This window comes from Lagopus muta, chromosome 2 (assembly GCF_023343835.1).
Source record: "Lagopus muta isolate bLagMut1 chromosome 2, bLagMut1 primary, whole genome shotgun sequence".
Classification (NCBI taxonomy): domain Eukaryota; kingdom Metazoa; phylum Chordata; class Aves; order Galliformes; family Phasianidae; genus Lagopus; species Lagopus muta.
Window position 1 is genome coordinate 106,874,803 of NC_064434.1, and position 23,312 is coordinate 106,898,114.

Consider the following 23,312-nt stretch of genomic DNA (forward strand, 5'->3'; position numbering starts at 1 on the left):
TAAAGAATTTCTTCCTAATATCTGGTCTAAATCTGCCCCATTCCAGTGTAAAACCATTTCCTCTCATCCTGCCACTACTTGCCCTTATAGAAAGTCTCTCCCAATTTCCTGTAGACCCCTTTCAGGTACTGGCAGGCCTCCGTAAGGTCTCCTCTTTCTCTTCTCCAGGCTGGAGAGCCCCAGGGAGGTGCTCCAGCCCTCTGATCATCTTTGTGGCTCTCCTCTGGACCTGCTCCAACAATTCCATGTCTTTCTTGCACTGGGGCTCCAGAACTGGACGCAGTGCTCCAGGTGGGGTCTCAGGAGAGCAGAGCAGAGGGGCAGAATCACCTCCCTCGACCTGCTGGTCACGCTTCTCTTGATGCACCCAGGATATACACACATATATGTTATTTAGGAGGAAATGCCACTCTCATCTCTTGTGGTGATTGTCATTAACTTGTCTGACTTTGCACTGGAGCATATGAAGGGTGCCTGCAGGAATCGTTTAGCCTCTCAGCTGAAGGCAGTGATTTCTTGCTTTCCTGCAAGTTGCATATTTCTCTTTGCTTTCTGTCAGGAAAGGCTGGAAAATCCTTTTGCAGAAACCTATAGTAAACAAATACAAGCTCTTTATTTTAAGGTTTCTCAGGTTTTTTCTAAATGTTAAGATGTCTGCCTAACTTTCAGCGGCTGCAATGGGGCTTCACAGGAGCTACGATACATTTTTTTAAAAAACAGTAAATCACATCCATAACATCAGATATGTTTGGCCATATAAATGTTTTTCCCTCCTTTAAAGTAATTGAGACACAGCCTACCATCTGAGATATCTAGTTGCTACGTTGCTTCGGATGGACGCTATTCCCGTATTCCTTGCAAGTGTCCAGATCCTTTTTCCACATTGTGCAAACACTGGTGTTTGAGTTTTTCCATGATCTCCTTGCTCATCCATGCAGATCTCCTGACACATGCCTGATTTCTTTCTCTTAGGGATGCAGTGATCTTGAGCTTGGAGGAGGTGGTAATTGAATATCAACCAACTCTCTTGGGCCCTCTTACCTTCCATTACTCTAACCCATGGGATACATCCAGACAGGTCCTTGAAGAGATCAAAGTAGACTTCCCCTGAGGTCCAGGCTTGCAGTCCTTATTGTCCTTTTTCTTGCATACAAGACCCTGAACTCCACTATCTCATGATTTCTGCATCCAAGGCTGCCCCTGGCTTTTGTATCCCCAACCTGTCAGTCTTTGTTCATAAGAACAAGGTCTAGAACACCTCTTTTCCACCACCTGCACCGAGAATTTATCTTTGGCACACTGCAGGAGTCTCCTGGATAGCTTGCAGCTCACGGTGCTGCTTTCCCAGCAGACATCTGGGTGGTTGAAATCCCTCATCAGGATGAGAGCCTGTGAGTGTGATGCTTCTTATAGCTGAAGCAAGGAGCACTTGCCAGCAGCCTTCCCTTGGTCAGGTTGCCTGTATCATTCCCCAGCCACCAGGTGTCCTTTACTGGTCTGGTCCCTAATTTTCACCCACAGCTCTCAACCTGATCATGGCTGTATTTTGGAGACAGCTTTTTTCAGTGCATCTGCTTCTTAATACAGAATGCAATTCCCCAACCCCTCCTGCCCTACTTATCCCTTCTAAACAGCTTGTAGCCCTCAATCACAGTATTCCAGTTTGCAGGGTAAAACTATGGTGCCATGTAGAACAGGGTTTGCCTTGGCAATTGGAAATATTTTCTGCTGAAGTTCAAACTATAGACCAAAAAAAAACCCAGTAATGTTCCAGTAAAGGGCATATGAAGCTTTCACTGAATATTCTTAAACAAGGAAGAGCCTGCACATTCTTTTAATGTGCTCTTTGGGTCATCATAGATTTCCTTTGCTACTTACGTTATGATACAATGTCCTTCATCATTTTTAAGAAAGAGAAAAATGTGTTTTCTCAAAGAAAAGCTTTAAAACGTCTTTATTAATTTCAGATCCAAGATATCAGTGTTGAAACTGAGGACAACAAGGAGAAGAAATCTGCTAAGGATGCACTGCTTTTGTGGTGCCAGATGAAGACAGCTGGGTGAGTGTGGATTAAGTGATTATCTCTAAAGCTCCTACAACGTTTTGAGTTTTCATTGAAATCATTTTAAATGGGCAAATACATACATCTCCTTAAGTGGATTTGAACTGGGAAAGTGCACTGATGTTTACAAGTCAGAAAATTCTGATTTATTAGGTTAATTCTGTGTGATAAACACAAATAAGTATATAGTAAATGCTGACCCTCCTACTTTGAAGAAATAATGATGTCAAGGTTTTTGCTGCCATCATTTTCTTTTTGCACGTATAATGATATGGAGGCATCAACTGTTCCCCAGCCTACAGTGCCCTTAATGATGCAGTAGTTGAGTCCCTGGTAAAGAATGATGTGCCATTTGTTTATAACTGGATTTTTACAATCAGAGTGAAAGTGAAGTTGATGTGTACTGGGTTTCCTGCTTTTCACGTGTAGTCTGTGAAATATCTAGAAAGAACAGAACTGTTCTGTGGAATTAGTCTAACTTTCCCTTTTGATTACAGCGTGAGCAGGCTGCAGGCAAGCTGATAATTTCTGTGTTCAGTCTGTGTCTGTGTATATTGATTGATTAGGTTTTTCTGAGCATAAGAAGCTGCTCTCAGCTCTGTTGCCTCTTAAAGCTTTTTTTTTTTTGATTTTTCAATGCTCAAAAATAAAATTACTTCTTGTTCAATGGCATAAGATATGGATGTGTCTCAAGTGTGCTGAAACATGTATTCTGGCCTTCCAAAAGTATTTTTGCCCTCCAGGCATAATGCTTTTTCTGTTCACATTTACTCAAATGTAGTGGGATCCACCTATCATGGTGGGTATCAGCAAAGGTAGAGGTTTGTCTCTTGTCCTGGTCGAATCTTTGACTGTGAACTAGAAGGTGGGGACCCAAAATTCATGACACAGATTTCATTTTGAGAGCTGTAAGAAAAATAAACCAGTGGTAAGCTGGCTTCATGTTCTCTGAATTTACAATTTAGCCACATGCATATAAATTCCTCTGGGCAGTAAATAAGATGCTCTTACTTGTAGTGTCTGATTAGAAAACAGTTGTGATGATAGATTGTCCATCGAGGGAAGGAATGGCACACCATTATCTTTACAACAAACACATCACTCCTGCCAGCAGCCCTCAGCAACAGGTTGCACAGAGCTATTCATTGTGTTCTCTTTGTTCTGGCAGTTACCCCAACGTCAACATCCACAACTTCACGACAAGCTGGAGGGACGGGATGGCTTTCAATGCACTGATACACAAGCACAGGTATGTGTGGGGAGATGTCCTGGTGGGTTTTGAAAGCTTGGACTGCTGAAGAGTGCATGGTGTTTTGAAGTTACCGTGCAGCTTGATTTTAGAACCTGTGGAGAGAAGGAAGTTGAAGAATTACTTGAGAGTTTTACAGCAACTCGCCTTTCACTTTTTCACTCTTGTGTTTGCTGTGAGCTCATCTGGGCAACAGCTTCTCATACCACGAGCTGCATTTTGTTTCTTTCAAGAGAATAAAATATACACACTGTTGTTTGGTTCTGTGACTGACTCACTGGAGGAGAAGTCTTTATACCTTACTGTGTGGCCAGTTACGAGTTCTGAATTCACAGGCCAGGAGAGTGGAATGCAGTGGCAGCCTGAAGAGGAAAAAAGTTACTGGGCAGCGATTATAGAATCTGGTGCTAAAGTTGGACAGAAATTCAGTGCCACTCATTGGTGAGCTCGGGTGGTGTCAGTGGGATGGCTTACATGCTCACCTTGTCAGGAGGAGAGACTGACTTCCACTTGCCTTTGTCCCTGGTAAACTGTCGTTATTTTTTGTCATGCACTAGGTTCTGCTGCCCTGCTAACTGCTAGGTGTTACTTCATTCTTTTAATTCTCACACTGAAATGCATAGAGGTACTGGGCAAGTGAAACCTTGGCAGCATGAGAGGCCAGGTTTTCTAGGGATGGCACGTTCTATGTCATTTGTTCATTGAGGGTGGAAATGCTGTGCTTTGGCAAATCTAAAGAATTTTTCATCCTGTCTAGGCCTGATCTGATTGATTTTGACAAGCTGAAGAAATCAAATGCACACTACAATCTGCAGAATGCTTTTAACCTTGCTGAGCAACACCTTGGTCTTACTAAGCTCCTGGACCCTGAGGGTAAGAATTCCTGCAGTTTTAACGCTTTGTGGGCTCTATTCTCCCACCTTGTCAGAGGATGCTGTTTTGGGATCGCTTTTTGCCTTGAAGAGCAGCTAGCAGGATGCTGCTGACTCACTCAGCGATACAGCCAGAGAGGGAAGGAGAGAGTGCAATATGTCTCCTGCAGAGGACTGAGCAGTGGAACCAAAACAGCCCTAAATTCAGAATTTATATTCCCCCATCTGACAAGATCTCTGGACTGGCCATGTATACATAAAATCATTCCAATTAGAGGCATCCTCAGAGGTGTGCTCTGAAAAAAATGTTTTTGTTTCTCATCCTGAACCAGAAGATGACTAACATGGATTTCACCCCGTAGTGAGCCATTTCTTTCAGTCTCTTGGTAAGATTTATCTCAAGCATTTGTGAGGCTGTGCACTCATGTGCATCGGAAGGAATGCTCACAACTCCAGGACAAAATTTTTCTGTCACAGGGCAAATAAATAGGGGCCATGAATCTGGGCAAGTTTCTTCTTGCTTGTTTTCCAGTGCCTCATAATTGCTACAGAAAAAAAACGATTTGTTTTCCATCTGTGTATCTCAGAAGGTTTGCCTGGACAGACATGCCATTTGTTTTGCATTTCTCCACATAGTGATAGAGCATTGAAGATGTCAGTCAGCAATAGGTCTGCTGCCTCACGTGGACACTGGGGAGGTTGTTCAGCCGTGCAGTCTGTGTCAAAATCATGGACCAGATGCTAAAGCCCAAAGATCTCCAGCCCCAGCTTTAGCCGTGGTCTGCACTGAGGTGGATAGAGGAAAACTTCTTAGTGACAGAGTGTACAGCATTGGGTAATCCAGAACCAGTCCAAAGCTGCTGAATGTTTCTGATCAGGACATAAATCTTAGGACTTGAACTGCCACTGAACCCATCTCTCTGACTCTCCAACCCATTCTTGTTGGATTATTAGCTTTGTTGTTCTAGTCCATGCGCTCCCACTGTGCTAAGACAACTGTCGTTTGCTTTGCAGATATCAGTGTTGATCATCCCGATGAGAAGTCAATCATCACCTACGTGGTGACATATTATCACTACTTCTCCAAAATGAAAGCTTTAGCTGTTGAAGGAAAACGCATTGGAAAGGTTTGCAAATTGAAGTTATAAGTTATTGCAAAGCAGTTTAAATCTTTCTGATTTTAGGGCTTTTTTCCCTCTTGAGTGTTAAACCTTAGAGAGTCCACTGTGTGGTAGTTCTTAGTTTTGCTTTTGAAATGCATTTTGAATGTTAAATATTCCCATCTGACCACGAGGAGTACTTAATTTCCAGCTGCCTCTCATTAGAAAACGTTTGGCTGGTGTTTTATTTTTGCTTGTTAATTTTGCATCACTGCTGCTTTGCCTTTCCCATTAGCTGCTCCTCACCCTCTGGGTCTTCTGTCTCTTCTGAAGCCCAGAAAAGTCTCTCATTGAAAAAACATGCTGTTGTTCTCTGCCCTTTGGCAAAGCTGCCCCCATCTTCACAGCTGGCAGACTGGATGTGAATCCTGTTGTAAGCTTCTGCTCTGCCCCTCTTTTGCCTTGGGATCATGGGAATTCAGCACCAAAAAATGCAAAGCCCTTGTACCTCAGGGAACACAGGCGCTGTGGTGCTCAGGGTGAGCGCCCTGATTCTTTGAGTAGCGTGCTGGATTTGGATGACTCCGCACTGTGCTGCCCTTGTTACTCATCTTATTTTGTGCTGCTTGTTGCAGGTGCTCGACAACGCCATTGAAACAGAGAAAATGATTGAAAAATATGAATCGCTGGCTTCTGACCTTCTGGAGTGGATTGAGCAAACCATTATCATCCTCAACAACCGCAAATTTGCCAACTCCCTCGTTGGTGTGCAGCAGCAGCTGCAGGCGTTCAACACCTACCGCACAGTAGAGAAACCACCCAAGTAATCTTCATCTTAGCTTAAAAAAACAGCAGTCTTGTTTTGTTCGGGCAGTTGTTGATGTAAAGAAAATACAAACGCATAGAAGTGATTTTAATCTTGGCCTAGCAGTTTGTTTTTCTGAGCATTACTAGATATCACATTTCTAATGGGCACTGACCATTGTTACTTGGATTCTATTTGTTTTATGCTATTTGATACGCATGTAGCACTAACAATAGCAATAATAATAATTGAAAACAAGTGTGCTGTTTGCAGGATCTCATGGTACTGGAAGCTATCACTTCACAGAGGTGCCTGTCTTGTAATGCAAGCAGTAATAGTATACCATATTGGTATGGTAATATCACCATAGCAGCATATAATACCAAGATACAGCTCTTAAAAGGCTCTTACTGTTTTTCTGTAATCAAGAGGAAGTGTGTCTGGCTTCGTAAAACATAGCTATCTTGCTAAAAATGATACAACCAAAGCCATGCAGTTTATTTCTGGAGAGTTTATTTTAGCATTACGTTATTACATCTGTTTAGTATTTTTGTCTAATATAAGTTTTAATGGATAATAATTACAATCAAAAACATTACAGACATCCTCTAGATTGCAGCCTATTCCCCAGTGCCTATGCAGTTTGTTTGTTTCCCAGGCATACAACTCAGGAAAGAGAGTGGGAAGAGTTTATGGAGTGCAGTGGGCTCTAAACAAAACTTCAGTTTCTTGGGGTGATAAAATAGGAGAGTGCACGTAATAGAGTAAGAAAATATGCAGCCTTCTGTGCCTCAAAGAGGTTTAAATCTAAACAGACAGACAGCTGACTCCTGTGAAGGAGTGTGTTTGTTTCTGCTTGACCCAGCTGATTGCAGGGGTGAGGGCTTTCACACAAGATTCAGGTGTTTATCTGAGTACTCCATTCATGTCAATATTTTAAGGAAGTGCTTGATAATGCCTTGGTAGCCATGAAAGCTTTATTGTAACACTATTCCTTTGGAAAATTTTGTTCAGGTTTACAGAAAAAGGAAACCTGGAAGTGCTGCTTTTTACCATCCAAAGCAAAATGAGAGCCAACAATCAGAAAGTCTACATGCCAAGGGAGGGCAAACTCATCTCTGACATAAACAAGGTAAACTGAGGCAGCCCATCCATTGCGACTCAGTTGGTTTTTCTTTTCAGTGTCTGTCTCTGCAGGCTTTGCATACTGGGACAGTGTGAAGATAATATCTGCTGTCTCCAGGGCTCACGTAGGGACTGTAAGGGATGGGACAGGTGGGGGGATCTTTTCCTGTATCTGAAACTCACTGATAGGAGCTGAGTCCCTGGATGGCTTCAGTATTTCTAAGCTCTTCCTCATGGAGAAAAGCGCGCAGTAGTTCCGAGCAGTCCGTTATGGATGTAGTAGCTCTTGTTCCTCTGGGGTCCTGGCTATTAATCAGCAGAAAGTAGCAGCAATATCTAGGTATTGCATCCTTCCTCATTTAGTTTTGATGACGTGTGTCCTTACAAAGCTCCCAAAAAGAAGAAGGCCTTTTGAGATCGAGCAGAGCCAAGCGCAGCAGCGGGCTGCCTGTGTCATTCAGGCTTATGGAATGCTTCTGCCTTCCATGGCTCCAAGCAGGGAGCAGAACTGGCCTTTATCTGCCTCTCAGCCCTTCTGTCCACAGCATGGGAGAGTAAAGGAAGTACTGTGACTCATGTGGATTCTCTTTTGGGATTTAAGTAGCTATTTTTTTATGCTGGTGCAGCCGACAGAACTGCAGCAGAGCTGACAGACTCTATCAAGGATAACAAACAGCTTAAAACTGTGAGCTTTCCTTATTTGTGTTTGATAATGTTTGGCATTCCCAGAGCAGCTGTTCTGGGTGTCTGTGGCTTCAATCTGCATCCTAGAGAGCAGTAAACTGCATGACTCTCTGTTTGCATTAAGTCCTGTGCCTGTGAATGCCTAAAATACTTTGAGTTTCAGGCAGTTTCACATCTGTTAAGATTTAGAAGAATCTGGGGTAGTTTATGTTGAATTGTGGGTATTTTTGTTGTTTGTAAGAAGATCTGAAAGGTGATTAGCTGGCTTTCAATGTGCTTCTAAGACTTTGTTTTTATAGTATTAATGCCATGCATGTGAGTAACTTCTTGCTTTGGGGGAAAAAAAGGACTCTGATGCAGCAAAAGAAATCTGGTATTTGTTTTCCTCTCCAATGGGGATGCGATAACAAGAGCTGTAAACTGATTTTGCACACAAATATCTAAGTGTCATTTCCTAAAGGAAAAAGATAGAATTCCTTCTTTGAAAATAGCACTGAGAAGGTTTTGAAAGAGTTGTTCTCTTACATGTTCAAGCCAGGTGGTTTACCTCAGTGGAGGCAAATAACAAATGAACTCAGGAGAATGCATCTGAGATAAATAAGGCTTATACCTCTTGCTCAGAAAGGGAATGAATGAATGGAGACCAAAGTTTAAGTCCGTATTAGCAGACAAGGTGTAAGGCCAGCCAATATAAACCAGATATTCTGGCACGTAAGTAAATCAGCCAATGCTGTGAAACTTGATGAAGTGACTTCAGTACTGATCTCGTGTGAAGCAGACGTGATTTATTGTATGAATGTGTATTTAGGAGGCGAGTGTTTGTTTGTTTTTCACTTTTTTTTCCCTCCACATCTTCAGGCCTGGGAAAGACTGGAAAAAGCTGAACATGAAAGAGAACTGGCACTGCGAAATGAGCTCATCAGACAAGAGAAACTGGAACAACTTGCACGCAGATTTGATCGCAAGGCAGCTATGAGAGAAACTTGGCTGAGTGAAAATCAACGTCTGGTTTCTCAGGTGCCTTTCAGAAATTGTCTGTGTGACTTAAATGATTCCAAGTACTTAAAGGACACAGTTCTTGCAAAGAGGATGGTTTTTCTTCTGTGCCACTCATTTTACTGAATCTATGTATATTTATATGTATTGCATGTCTGTGCAAATGTATTTTTAGAGTACATGTTACTGACCTATCTTTAATGCATTTGACACACCAGTCTTGGAATCTATCAGTCTGTAGTCAGGAGAAGCTCATAGAAATAAACCCCCACAGTTGAGATTTTTTTACCTGAATGTTCAGGTCAGTTTAATGGAATTTGCCCAGTTGTTGTTATTTACCAGAGATGGATTTAAAACAACAACAACAACAAAACAAGAAGATCCTGATGGCCACTGTGATTCTTTCCCCGAAGGTTATGTCTCTGATTTTATCAGAAGAGTTTTCAGAGCATTTTGAGATCCTCAGTTGCTAACAAGTGTGTTCTGCACAATCAGAAATCACTTAAGTTTGAGCATGCCACTGCTGTCGTTACAGGATAACTTTGGCTTTGACCTTCCAGCAGTGGAGGCTGCAACAAAAAAGCATGAGGCCATTGAAACAGACATTGCAGCATATGAAGAGCGAGTGCAGGCTGTGGTTGCAGTTGCGAAGGAGCTTGAGACTGAAAATTATCATGATATCAAACGCATCACTGCAAGAAAGGACAACGTTATACGCCTGTGGGAGTACCTCCTGGAGCTGCTCAGGGCACGAAGGCAACGGCTGGAAATGAATCTTGGCCTACAAAAGATTTTCCAGGAAATGCTATACATTATGGACTGGATGGATGAGATGAAGGTAGATGTTATCTATCTGAGAACATGGAATAAATATTCTAGAGAGGTGTACAGGTCTTTTCTTGGGTACATTTTTAATGCTCACTTTGCCTTTCTGGTTTAGTGTGCAAATTCATAAGCAGTGAACAAATTCCTTTTACCTATAAATGATGATGTTTTTTAGAAAGTGAAGATTAAAAACAGTAAGGAAAAGGAACAGGCTTACTCCTATAGAAAGCCACTTTTCTTATTCATGCCTCTGTGATAAGGACTAGAAGCTTTGGTCAGGCTTGGGTGAGGGTGAAAGGGAGTTAGATGAAATATCTTCAGCACTGCCTACATGGAAATCTAGTCACCTCTTCATCACTGTGCTTTAAAAAGCATGAAATATTTTCCTGTGTGTTTTGCTGGGACCTTAGAAAGGCAGGAATTCTAACTTTTGTCTTGTCCTTCATCCTGCAGAACTTGTAAGCTGTCTGTAGTTCAGTGGCAGCTTATGGTGCCTGCACAGAGTGCATTGCATTGGTCCTGCTGAGCTAACTCAGCTTTTCTTCATCTCAGACTTAGAACTGTGTTAAAGAGCACGGTCAAGTTCTTCATGGTTGTTAACTGTTTGAGAAGTGTTGGTTCAAATTCACATCAGTCACATTCTGCTTGTGTTCCTGGTGTTACTTTGGATTTAAATCATTGTAAAAATAGAGAGCACAAAGGAGTAATTAAGAAACAAATAGCTCATGGCCTTCAGCTCATTTTACTTGCCTTTTACATTTTGATCAGGTGCTTCTGCTGTCACAAGACTATGGCAAACACTTGTTAGGAGTGGAAGACCTGTTGCAGAAACATGCTCTGGTGGAAGCTGACATTGCTATTCAGGCTGAGAGAGTGAGAGGGGTCAATGCATCTGCTCAGAAATTTGCCACCGATGGAGAAGGTAACTAGCAGCCAACGTGTCCTTCTTAGATGTAATTATATATGGGGTTCTCCTTGAGCCTTATTAGTTCTGCAAGGCGCATTACGTTGAGTTCAGAGCTTGAATAGGAAAATCCAGCATTATTTGTTCCTTTTCTCCCTGTCAAAGATTAATTCAGCCAGGTAACTCACTCGAGATTTCAGTTTGCCTAGAGTGTCACGTTTTTAACCAGCAGCTGCTGTAACTTTGTAACACTAATTCCATTTTGTGTTTCTAGTACAAACATTAAGAAATTATGGAATTGAGTAAGTTTTTGTCTTTTAGATCTTTCAAAGTTCCAAATGAAGTCTGGGTAGTTCCATTGCTTCAGGAAGCTGTGGATTCTTTACTGTAAACTTAGCAGATGGAGCTATCGGGAGTTAAGAGCTCGCATGTGTGTCCCAGATGTAGAGTGAAAATTGGTGGGACCTTGTTGTAACCTACATTCTGTATCTGAACAGGTTACAAGCCGTGTGACCCGCAGGTTATTAGGGACCGCGTCGCTCACATGGAGTTCTGTTACCAAGAGCTGTGCCAGCTCGCAGCTGAGCGCCGGGCCCGCTTGGAGGAGTCCCGGCGCCTCTGGAAATTCTTCTGGGAAATGGCTGAAGAAGAGGGTTGGATCAGGGAGAAGGAGCAGATCCTTTCGTCTGATGACTACGGGAAGGACCTAACCAGCGTCGTCCGTCTCTTGAGCAAACATAAGGCATTTGAAGATGAAATGAGTGGTCGCAGTGGCCACTTTCAGCAGGCGATAAAAGAAGGTGAAGACATGATTGCGGAAGAGCATTTTGGGTCTGAGAAAATCAAAGAAAGAATTAAGGACATTCGGGAGCAGTGGGCTAACTTGGAACAGTTATCTGCCATTAGGAAGAAACGTCTGGAGGAAGCCTCTCTCCTTCACCAGTTCCAGGCTGATGCTGACGACATTGATGCGTGGATGTTGGACATCCTCAAAATTGTCTCCAGCAACGATGTTGGCCATGATGAATATTCCACTCAGTCCTTGGTCAAGAAACACAAGGATGTTGCTGAAGAGATTGCAAGCTACCGGCCAACCATTGACTCGCTTCATGAACAGGCAAAGGCTCTACCCCAGGAGCATGCCGGCTCTCCAGATGTGCAAGGCAGGTTGTCTGGGATAGAAGAAAGATACAAAGAGGTTGCTGAGCTGACTCGGCTGCGTAAACAGGCTTTGCAGGATACCCTTGCTCTTTATAAGATGTTCAGTGAGGCAGATGCTTGTGAGCTTTGGATTGATGAGAAGGAGAAGTGGCTGAATAATATGCAGATCCCGGAGAAGCTGGAGGACCTGGAAGTGATCCAGCACAGGTGAGAATGGCTTTACCAGGAACTTTGGAGAATACTGGATGGAAAGTTTGTTTGCACCATCTACCTTTGTCAACTTGCCTATGACTTCAGTTCTCTAATGCCTTTGTGATTTTTACTTGTTTTTTCCAGATTTGAAAGCTTAGAGCCAGAAATGAACAATCAGGCTTCCCGTGTTGCAGTCGTGAACCAAATTGCAAGACAGCTAATGCACAGTGGCCATCCAAGTGAGAAGGAGATAAAAGCACAGCAAGATAAGCTCAACACAAGGTGAGTGCTGGCCTAACACTCAGGAAAATGTGACACTGCATGAAGAAAATACAGTGAGGTCACTTGTATTTCTTATATGTCTTTTTTTAATATATTCTGGTATTCTTACCTTAAGTATCTTCAAAGAAACCCTTAACTATAAAGCTTCCAAAGCAAAGAGAGCTGTGTCTTTGCAGTATTTGATTAGCAGGTGGAGTTCTGCAATTAACTTTAACCAGGTCCTGTATCAGTACCCCAACTTGAGAGGTGGAAGCTTAGCATAGTGGCTGTTATAACAAAAAAGAAACCAACGTAACATCTTATCTAAATTAAATCATTTTCTGGCTTCACAGTCCACTGAGACAGTGTGTTTAGTGTGAAAATCAGAGGTAGCTAGCAATTTTTCACTAAAGGAAAAGTTATACTTGGAAGGACTCAGTGTTGCTGATACTTGGCATATTCTAATAAATGCCATAGCTTTGTTAATAGCTTTTTTGATAGAACTATTAATATGGAAAGAACTGAAAGTAGCGTGAATAAGTTAGGTTATTTCATGGCTTCACAAGCTGATTTGAGTAAGTGCTCACTCAGTAATGTTGCCAGTACTCTTTTCCCTTAGTGTACACACGTCTCGATTTATCTGCCTTTTTCTCCTCATAAATTTCAGATGGAGCCAGTTCAGAGAACTGGTAGACAGGAAGAAGGATGCCCTGATCTCTGCCTTAAGTATCCAGAATTACCACCTTGAATGTAATGAAACCAAGTCCTGGATCAGGGAGAAAACCAAAGTGATTGAATCCACACAAGATCTGGGTAACGATCTGGCTGGAGTGATGGCTCTGCAGCGGAAGCTGACGGGCATGGAACGCGACCTGGTAGCCATTGAAGCTAAGCTCAGTGACCTGCAAAAGGAGGCAGAAAAGCTGGAATCGGAGCATCCTGACCAGGCACAAGCTATCCTTTCACGGCTTGCAGAAATCAACGATGTATGGGAAGAAATGAAGACCACCCTGAAGAACCGGGAGGAGTCTCTTGGAGAGGCAAGCAAACTGCAGCAGTTCCTGAGAGATCTGGATGACTTCCAGTCTTGGCTATCCAGAACGCAGACTGCAATCGCCTCCGAAGACATGCCGAACACACTGACAGAGGCTGAGAAGCTGCTCACTCAACACGAGAACATTAAGAACGAAATCAACAACTACGAGGAAGACTATCAGAAGATGAGGGACATGGGTGAGATGGTGACACAAGGGCAGACTGATGCTCAGTACATGTTCTTACGCCAGCGCCTGCAGGCTTTGGACACTGGATGGAATGAGCTTCACAAAATGTGGGAGAACAGGCAAAATCTCCTTTCCCAGTCTCATGCCTACCAGCTCTTTCTCAGAGACACCAAGCAAGCGGAAGCATTTCTTAACAACCAGGTAAGCGATCGAGATCCACTTTGTTTCATTTATCATAGAGTCATAGAATTCTCATCAAACTCATTTCCACACGTTAACATCATGTACTGCAAGGAGCTAACAGACGAGATTGTTCAGCAGGAGAGCTAAGAACAGATACATTATTATCTTTTTTTTCCTAACTGCAATTTGCTCTTTGTATTTACTTCCAACTGTTCTTAGGAGGCCTTTCTTTTGATATGTGGTGAATCTATTTACAGAGTATACAATACAGTCTGAGTGCAGTACTTTTATCTCTCTGATTTGTGTTTTAAACGCAGGAGTATGTTTTGGCACACACAGAAATGCCCACTACCTTGGAAGGAGCAGAAGCTGCTATTAAGAAACAGGAGGATTTCATGACCACCATGGATGCGAATGAAGAAAAGATCAATGCAGTTGTAGAGACGGGCAGAAGGCTAGTTAGTGATGGGAACATCAACTCTGATAAAATCCAGGAGAAAGTGGACTCTATTGATGACAGGTAAGGTCAGAGTGATGGCAGAATGTAGCTGTTTGTGTTTCATTTCCTTTCTCTGAGAGATGGTACTTTATTGGAATCAAGAGGCAAAGTGACATGCTAGAAAATGTCTGTTGCAGACTGTTTTCTTTGTCCCGTGTAGAAGTAGGAACTGTAATGTTCCAAAAATATGCTTGGCTACCTTAATTAAATGTTACCTCTCCCATTTTCTAGAGACTTAGGGAATGAGCTCACTACCCAGAATTTGGCTACAGGAGTGTTGCCACATAGTTCTTGGAGTGCTATCAGACTTCATACTCTAGTGGAAGCTGTAGCAGTAGCTATACTTGATTTTACAAGCCTTAAATTTCCTCTGCTGTCTCCTAGCTGATTCAGTTACAATAATATATCCCTGTCCTTCCTCTGGGGAAGGAACGTGGCTCTTCAAAAGTGTAATTGGCATTTTATCAACCCCACCTACTTGGCTTTAATCGTGTTTTCCAAGTTGTCTGGCCCTTCTGAAATGAGATTAGAAAGCCTTGGTACAAATGCAGCTTTCATCTTAGAAAAAGGTTTTTTGTTTTGTCTCTTCAGCTGTGGTGTGACTGCTGTAGACATTTTAAGAGTTTCATTTTCTTTTGGAACCGAATGTTCAGTTTTGATGGCTATGATTTATAGTTCTGTCTTCATTTGGTTTGAATAGTAGTGGAATCTTTCAAAGTGGTTTTCGGCCATGATTATCAGAACACAGCAGTAAGTTCCTGCAGAGCTTTTATGTCAAATACTACTGACCACCTTCTGTCAGAGTTGCATCCTGCTGCAGCTAGGAAGCTCAGGCAGAAGATGTTGTACCTTTCCTGTTTCAGTAAACATTTACACCATGTGTGTACCTGCCTTAGCTGTGGCCCAAGGCTTTAAAAAAAGGTGAATGTCCCTGTCTCCAGAGCTTGTGTGAGCCCTCTGGCATCCTAACCCCTAGGATAGCTCACATTTTCATTCTTTCTCCAGCCAGCTTGACTCCCTTTAGATTCTTTAGATTCTGAACAGAATCTGCAAGGACCAGAAAAAAGAAATGATGTGAAAGCAACCTAGGATCTGAGCTTGTTCACTTACTTGGGTTTCCATCCACAGCCACTTAGATCCCAAGTCCAGGCACATGCAGGTCTCTTTATGTGACGATAACAATTTCCTTTTCTGGAAGACAATGCTCACAGATAAAGGAAGCACTTACATGTGCCTTTTGTTCAACACTGGAACACAGTGAGCTTATCCAGTCAGCACCTTTGTTTGTTCTCCATTTCCTTAAAGCAGAGATGTGTAGAGGGGCTCCTTCTGCCCGTCTCTGTGGTGCTCTGATGCCCATTTCCCAGCACGGCTTCTCCTCTGTGTCCCTGTGGCACTCTGGTCAGCCACCTGGGCTGCCCTGTGTGCTGCACGTGTGCTGCTCCCACTCAGAAGGGCAGTTGAGTCTTAGAGGCTGTATTTTATTTTTAAGCTCACTTTTGTTTTCAGTGCATTTCCTCAATTCCAAAGCTATTTATGCAGAGTGCTGCAAAAACCATCCGGTGCACTGCTATCCAGGAAATCCGTGTGATTGCTCTCTGAGCCTGTAAGGATGATAAGCCTCAAGAACAAAGCCTTAGGACTGGGTGTAGTGGGAGTGGTAGCAAAGGAAGCCTCTGGTTTAACAAAAAATTGCTCTCCCTACCAAGCTCCTGTCTTTTGTTATAACAAAAGACAAAACCAAACAAACTCAAATATGCGCAGTGGCTCCATGCTTCCTGTGCTCTTTGTAATTTTTTATATTGTTAATAGTGGCTTTTTTTACAGTAATGCTTGCAAGCTAAGCCACTGCCCATTGGGAGAGCAGACAGCATTTCAGGGCAAAGGCTTACCACCTCAACAGGCATGGGAGGCATCAGGAAGGAGAAGAGGCTGCAGAAGCTGAGTGAAACTTTGTGGTAGGAGATGCAACTTCTACACTGTCTTTCAGTGGAGATCAAAATTAAAATAAATGGGAATGGGCACATGGAGAAAGCAAGAAAAGGAGAAGATGGGTTTGAATAAAATTACTACAAGGAAAGAAAGTGAATTGAAGCAAGCCATCAGCACACTTGTGGCACACAAGATCCAGTTATCCTGCCATAATGAAAGTGGCAAATCCAGGCTTTGTGTTTGTATGACTTTCTGCTCAACAGAGAAGTGAAATAATTTTTTCTCCTTGCCCATTCAGAAAAGAGAATGCCTGCTGTTAGCTGGAGCAATTAAATAAGTTAGAACTGCCATGCATATATCTCAGTATTCTTAACAGACAGTAGCATTCATGCTTTGTGTAAGATTTATTAGAGGCTTTGAAACCCACAGGTTTACAGTTTAACCACAAGAGATGTTGTCAGTTTTCAGCATTGTTAGCCTTCTCAGGGGCCTCTGGGGAGGCAGTCTGGGAGCACTGTGGCAGCTTTGGTGCTCTGCTCTTGGAGTAATTTCAGTCAGACACATCTTCATGCTGAACATACATCATTTCCCTGTTCTGGATTCTTCATATTGTTGCCAGAAGAGGAAGACACCCCATGCTCTGTTTCCTACCTTCTGTTTTCCTTGTAGGTCTAGCTTAGCTTGGACACTTGGATCTGAGGTAGCCTCATCACTGTATACAGAGGAAGGTATCTATTTAATGTAAAGCTGGACACTGCTGTAATTTAAGTAACATAAGTGATTATTTACTTGAGAAAGCAGATGGATTCAAGCAGTCATTCTAAATAACTGGAATCTGAAGAGCAAACCGTTCTGTGCTGGTGTGGGCTTTTCTTCCAGAAGAGTTCTAGCAGATCAGTGAGAGCATTCATTGATAACCCAGAGTACGGCAGGATTGGGGTTCCTGGCCCTTCCTTGCTGCACACCTCTCAGAAGAAAAGGGCTTTAATAGAAACATCAGCAATCAGCAGTTGAGCAACCTTTGTTAACAATCCTCATGCATGAAGCTTTGAGCTCTTCTCCACCTCAGGGACACTGCAGTGCTTGTGTGGAGCTGCAGTTTGGGCCATCTTGCAGCCCTACTGTGCCCAGCAGGTTCAAGAGCAGCCAGGGAAGCAGCGTGACTGCAAGAAGAGAATTCTGGAATATGTTGCTGGAACTTCTAGAGAACAACTTAGGGAAAACAGACAAGGAATTAATGATGTTAGAGGTAGCCAGTCTGCGTAAGGAGAACACACTAACTGGCTTCTTACGGCCATTTATTCCCATGATGAAAAGATTCTGTGATGAAAAGATAGGAATTCCTTCCTGTTCCAGCAGTGTCCATCCTCAAAATACCCCAACCACATCTTCAAGTATCCAGTTGAAACCTTGCCACAATTGGACTCTGTTCTTCTTCAGAGAATACTCATCACTCAGCCTCACCCCAGGCCACCTTGGACAAAGAAACAGCCTTTTAGTTGCTTAGCTCTGAGCACCCAAGATCAGATTTATTTCACTGAAGAAAAAAAAACAGAAGTGTTTCATCATCTGTGTTATTTCCCTGCATGTTTTCCCTTCAAAGTTCACGAAGTTTCCAGCGCTCTGTGGGAGATATTTTTGTCAGTTTTTTTAAACTCCGGATTTCTCAACATAAGAACTTGTCTGTTCATTCTTTATTCAAATCGGTGTCATGAAAACTCTTTTAGTTTCACAACTTGTGCCCTTTCCAGAATACTTGAGTCTAGAATGTAATCCACCCGTAAATCTATGAGATCATCAGGATAGAATCACCCAAACAATTCCTTGCTTCATTTCAGCAACTGGAATAATGCACTGTATTTGCCCAAGCATATGTAAATGAGCCAAGACGGAGCTGGATCAAACCCACTGATGTCAGCTACCTTGCAGTGGTTTTTCCTAAGGCACAATCTGTGTGTCCTTTCCTTTGTACTCTGATAACACCTGCCAAAACATCAAGATTACCTGGGCTTGGACTCCAGCCTCCTGCTTTGACAGCTACATGTGTCTTCCCTGCCATCTGATCTGTAACTCCACTGATTACAGCTACAGCTGTACCAATGCTGCTTGTATTGAGACAATAGCAAAGCTGTTTGCAGTCCTTTGAACAGTTCTCTCCTATTGCTCTGTCTACAGCCCTATTGCTTCTACGTAAAACTTATCCTCACGTTATCCTTGTGTTTCTGAAGGCACTGCACTCTTCCCAGAGAGTTTGCTCTGGAGATTTGTAGATCAGGAAAAGTGGTACATTAAGCCAGTTTTGTCAACGTAATTTATGGCCCTCAAGAACGTTGTGAGCCTCTGGAGATTTCTGCTAATGTGGATTTATTTAGCTATTGCTCTTATGTTCTGAGATCATCTTATAAATTGCCACCCTATAAAATGGTTTCCTACTCTCTATCCTTATTAATCTCATTCTATTACGTAGCACAGTGGCTTTTTAAGAGCAGACACAATGAATGTGATCAAATCTTACACGGTGAGCAATAAACAAAAATCATCTTCTTTACTCTGCCTCCTCCCTCTACATTGCTGTGTAAATAACAAGGCTGCTGGATAACAGGGGTAGCTATTCCAAATGAAGCATCAGTCAAAAACACGTTCAGTGCTACGTGGGGAATGGGCTCATCAGGCACCATGTCTGCTTGGAGAGCCCACCACGTCCTGTGGGATTGGGATGAGCACCATCCATCCTTCAAGGGGATGCAGTTAACAAATTAAACGTAGGGCTTTTTGTCTAACCTTTGGTTTTCCTCTCCAGCGAGTGCTAAATGCTCTGAGAAATACATTCCAAGGTGCATAATGCTTCCATTGGCAGAAATACATAACTGTGTCATGTCAGGTTTGTCAAGTACAGCATTGGGAAGGTTATATAAACGACTGCAGCTTTGTTACCAGAAGGAGGTGCAGAGCCATCGAGGAGGTGTATTATGAAGAGCATTACAGCAAACAGGCGCCGTGCAAAGGCTCCGTGGCGTGAGGCCCCATCGCTGCAGTTTTGAAGATTGTTTTCGTATGTTTTTTGGCAAACAGTCTGAACTTTCCTATGGTCTTGAAATCAATGCTCCAAATTCTGTACGTAACGCTTGTGAAATCCCGCTGATTTCAAAATTTTCCCTGTGTGTTTAACTGGTCACAAAAACAGATACGTGCTGAACTTAAGTAACCACACTAAATAACGCGTTCACGTCTGAACTTCAAACGTGCCCTTCATTAGGAAGGTAATTAAAGACATGCCATATGCTTATGCAACGTATGTATCCCAGAGAGGCTACAGAAATGAGCAGCCCGATTTTGCATGGAATGCCTACTTCAAGATTGCTCTTATTTTTTTTGGCTAGGCATAGGAAGAACCGTGAAGCAGCCAGTGAACTTCTGATGAGACTGAAGGATAACAGGGATCTTCAGAAGTTTCTTCAGGATTGTCAAGAGGTAAATAATCTCCTTTCAGTGGTATCACCATTAGCTACATCCTGCGGAAAAGCATCCCTACCCCCCATATGTTTGGAATAGTCAGTATTTGGCAATCAAGTCATTCAGTGGTATTTAGTATGGAGTAAACAATTCACAAAACAAAACCAGACACCTAGAACCCTCCACATTAACCCGTTGGTTGTATGAACTGGTTTTTCTCCAGCTGTGGTATAAGTTAACCACCCAGAACGTGGTGGGATTAGCACTGAGCTGTCATGCTAAGAATTTTTCTGGGGCTTTGTATATATATCAGGCCTGATCCAGGATATTTCTTCAAGTGATTTGTACAGAATGCTAGTCAGAAAAATAGATGCTTATCAAAAAGGAGAGCAGATATAATGGGGGTAGTTTTTAAGGTGTGATTTACCTGATAGTTTGCACGTGCTTAAGACTGTTAAGAACCACGACATTGAAAAAAAAAAGTCAAAACCAGAAATCCTTTCCAGATTTCCAGGTGGCTTACTTGGACTCTTCACTCTGAAAGCAACATTTTAAGGTTCAAATAGCCTTGTTCTAGCATGAGGAATTGAGTGAGCAATTTTTAGGATATTTCCTGCAATACTGACAGGTACTGAGGATGGCACAGGCCTTGCCTGTGACATGTGTTAAAAGCTGGCTGTCTGTACCTGAAGCCTGCAAAGAAAGGTGGCTGTGGGGAAAATGCTTTTAATTTCAAGTGCTACTGCATTAGCCTTATGTTTTAGCCAGCCAAGGGAGAGTGGAAGTCACTGCAGTGTGTCTAACTGAAATTGCCCCACAGCTGGGATTTTGTACAAGTAATCATACAAAATGACACTCACAAACTGGGCAGATGATGTTTACTGCTTGGTTGCCTGGATGCAGTCTGTCTTCCTGCATTGCGTAAGCTGAACAGAAACTTGGCTTAAATGTTCCTTCCTTGGTAGTACAAACATGACAGATTAGCAAAAATTCTGCTGTTATTAGCAACAGCTTCTTCCTTCCTCTGTAACATTTCTAATACAAAAATCCCCCTGGTTCTTGGAGCAGTTCTAGCTTCTGTGTCAATGTGGTTTTCCCTAGGGTTTTTTTTTTCCCCCAAAGTCACTGAAAGAAAAAGGAACACATAAAAGCTCCAGTGTCTGGCTACCTGAATGCCTTTTCTTGTGATTGTTTTTCTCCAGCTACTGAAATCTGGATGTCTCGACTGAGCTTTTCAAAGATAGAATGTACAATATCAGAACATTGTAAATTTCTCCAATCCTTTTTGGGAGTTTATTAGCCAAGGTGACAACTGAATGCTTGTTTTCTGAGAGAACAGCCACGATGAGATGCAGGATGTGTATTGGTGGGATTACAGAATGCCTACTGATACCTGCATTGGGCCAGAGGGACTGTGCCACTTCCAGCACAGCTGCCAGCTCTGTGCCCTACAGGGCCCAGGGAGGGACGGGAGCCAGAGGAGTACCTTCCCTTTGCTCTTCCATTACCTCTGACCAGGAAGCTGAGTGCTCAGCAGGCAGATTTGAATCGGTTCTGTTTCACTGTGCAGCGATCCCTCATCTTTTCTGCCTGCTGCATTCGGGGGGCTCTCGATGCAGGGAGAGGCTGAGTGCATTCTGCAGTGCACTCCTTCCCTTGGGCTGCTGCCTTCATCAACAGCCCTCCGTGCTGAAGAGCAGCCTCCTGCCCTCTGTCTCCTGCCCCTGGCTGGAAGCAGGGTTGTGGCACTTGAGGAGGTGGCAGGGAATGCTCAGAACAACAGCTCAGCCGTGATAAAGCTTAGCTCTGGGTCACAGGCAAAGAAAAGTGCAGCAGATTTTTGTGTTGTTAGGTGATACACTGGGACAGCAAATCCCGGGGTGCTGCTTTTTTTCTCACATTCATAAATATGGATGTGTTAAATAAATTGTCTGAGCGAACAAAACACAGTGACAAGAGGAAATGCAGAGGACGGGGGGGATTTGATAAATTCTTCTGTTTCGTTTTCTTGGTCTTCCTGCCATTCCACAGCTCACCTTGGAGGAGATTACAGCTGTAAGCACGTGAAGCTGAGCACTGCCTGGGCTTGTTTCCCTGGGGTGCCACAGTGACAGCGTTAGGCTGGACTGCGCATTTCTGTCTGCCTGCCTGCCATGCCGGCTTCATGGCGCAGCACAGTGTCTGCCTAACAGCTAGCTCTGCTGCCATTAGCAGCTGCCTCATGTTTTCCTGGGTAAATGAGCACCGCAAACATCAGGCACTGTTTTAGCAAATGATTGTGTAATTTTTTTAAATCCAATCCTGTTCTGAAGATACCGACTTCCAGGGGCCATAGAGCGTTCAAAGTCCAGATTTTAATAGTCTCCCCTGAAGTGCTTTGTTCGTGCTTCTGTGTTACCAGAAGGAGTAGAATAGCACTGTGCCAGCCAGAGCTGAGGGTTTTATCCTGGCAGCCACCAGCTGACTGCATGCCTCCATCCGTCCATGTCTCAGCTGACCCCATCTGCTGAACAGACCTTCCTGCCTTGCTTTAGGAAGCACTTTTAAATCCTCAGAAGGCTGAATGCAGTGGCTGAGTGAATGCAAACAATGAAAGATGAGCAGTGCAGTTTTCAGACTAGAGCAGCTGTCTTCCGGCTAGAAAGGCAGTAGTGAAGCCCCTTGTTTCAGGCTGCACAGCAGTCCTTGATGTAGCTTGTGACTGTTAAGTAGCCTGGCAGCCTGCTACCTGTAATCTTTGAAGCCTACGGAGATCTTCATTAACATGAGTATTTTTCTGTTTAGACTTGAAAGCAAACTCAAATGAATTTCTTTGATGGTTTAGGTTTTTATTTTTTTTGTTGTTTTTTTTTTTTAATTGCTTTGATTTTTCCCTTTTTGCAGAACTCAACAGCACCTGTAAGGGACGATTTTTAAAAGTCTTGTGCATCTGAATGAATTTGTTGTCCTGTGTCCTGAGCACTTAGCAGGGAACTGGCAAATCCTGCCTGTGCTCTGTTACTCTTTTTGTCAGGCTGCTTCCTCAGCAAGGCGGCGTGCATCACAGATGTGCCATTCTAGGAAAAAAGCTTAGATTTGTTTTGACAGTTTGCTCTTTGGCAGGTAACCTTATATATGCAGAAATTAAATCTTTTTGCAAGTTGTATAAACATTCCGATGGGTGTTTTTTCTCATCCACACCTTAGGAGCAGATTGAGCAGAAAGGCTCATTGTAAGAGGAAATTGGATGTTGGCTGCTATGATCACTTTCTCATTCCATTTGCCCTTGGCCAATGAGCTATTTATAAACCATTGATTTCTCCCCAGTGTTGATCTGAGAATTGTTCTCGTTGTCTTTGTATTTGAGGAAAATCAGAACGCAGTCAGCTTTGGATTTTATGTAATGGCAGAAGGAATGTCTTTAGTACCAAGAACCTTGCTGGAGGCCAGGCAAATAAACAAGTCCAAGTGTTTATTTAACCTATGTAAAGAAAAGATGGTAGGGAAAGCTAAAATGTGGTGTGAATTAATGGTCTGAGACCATCTTCATTCTTAAGGCTTTTAATGCCAGTAGAACTGCCGTGTTTCTTCTCATTCAGTGTTTCCATGAAAGATTTACCACAGGCTCTGTGCTTCTCTGGAGAGTGACTTTGGCATGCCACCCCATTTGTGTGTTCTGCTGTGTCCTGGGGAAGCCAGTGAGGCTCCACAGGGACGTGGTGGTGCCATTCGGGTCCTCATCTCCAGTAGCAAGCACAGTGAATAATGTTGCAAGGGAAGAACAGCACTGTGGTCACAAAGTAGGAT

At 43.0% G+C, this 23,312-nt stretch overlaps 1 protein-coding gene across 3 annotated transcripts in view; it reads left to right on the top strand.

Moving 5' to 3' along the window:
- The window catches only part of SPTBN1 (spectrin beta, non-erythrocytic 1), a 122,479-nt gene that overhangs the window by 73,863 nt on the left and 25,304 nt on the right, over positions 1 to 23,312 (top strand). For all 3 annotated transcript variants that reach the window (XM_048935189.1, XM_048935188.1, XM_048935190.1), the window contains 14 exons: positions 1,968 to 2,059; positions 3,231 to 3,311; positions 4,069 to 4,184; positions 5,198 to 5,310; positions 5,919 to 6,106; positions 7,103 to 7,220; positions 8,756 to 8,914; positions 9,429 to 9,731; positions 10,487 to 10,640; positions 11,120 to 11,990; positions 12,120 to 12,257; positions 12,904 to 13,660; positions 13,960 to 14,162; positions 19,454 to 19,544. In XM_048935189.1, coding sequence (XP_048791146.1) covers positions 1,968 to 2,059; positions 3,231 to 3,311; positions 4,069 to 4,184; positions 5,198 to 5,310; positions 5,919 to 6,106; positions 7,103 to 7,220; positions 8,756 to 8,914; positions 9,429 to 9,731; positions 10,487 to 10,640; positions 11,120 to 11,990; positions 12,120 to 12,257; positions 12,904 to 13,660; positions 13,960 to 14,162; positions 19,454 to 19,544 — 3,384 coding nt within the window. The remainder of the gene's footprint in view (positions 1 to 1,967; positions 2,060 to 3,230; positions 3,312 to 4,068; positions 4,185 to 5,197; positions 5,311 to 5,918; positions 6,107 to 7,102; positions 7,221 to 8,755; positions 8,915 to 9,428; positions 9,732 to 10,486; positions 10,641 to 11,119; positions 11,991 to 12,119; positions 12,258 to 12,903; positions 13,661 to 13,959; positions 14,163 to 19,453; positions 19,545 to 23,312) is intronic.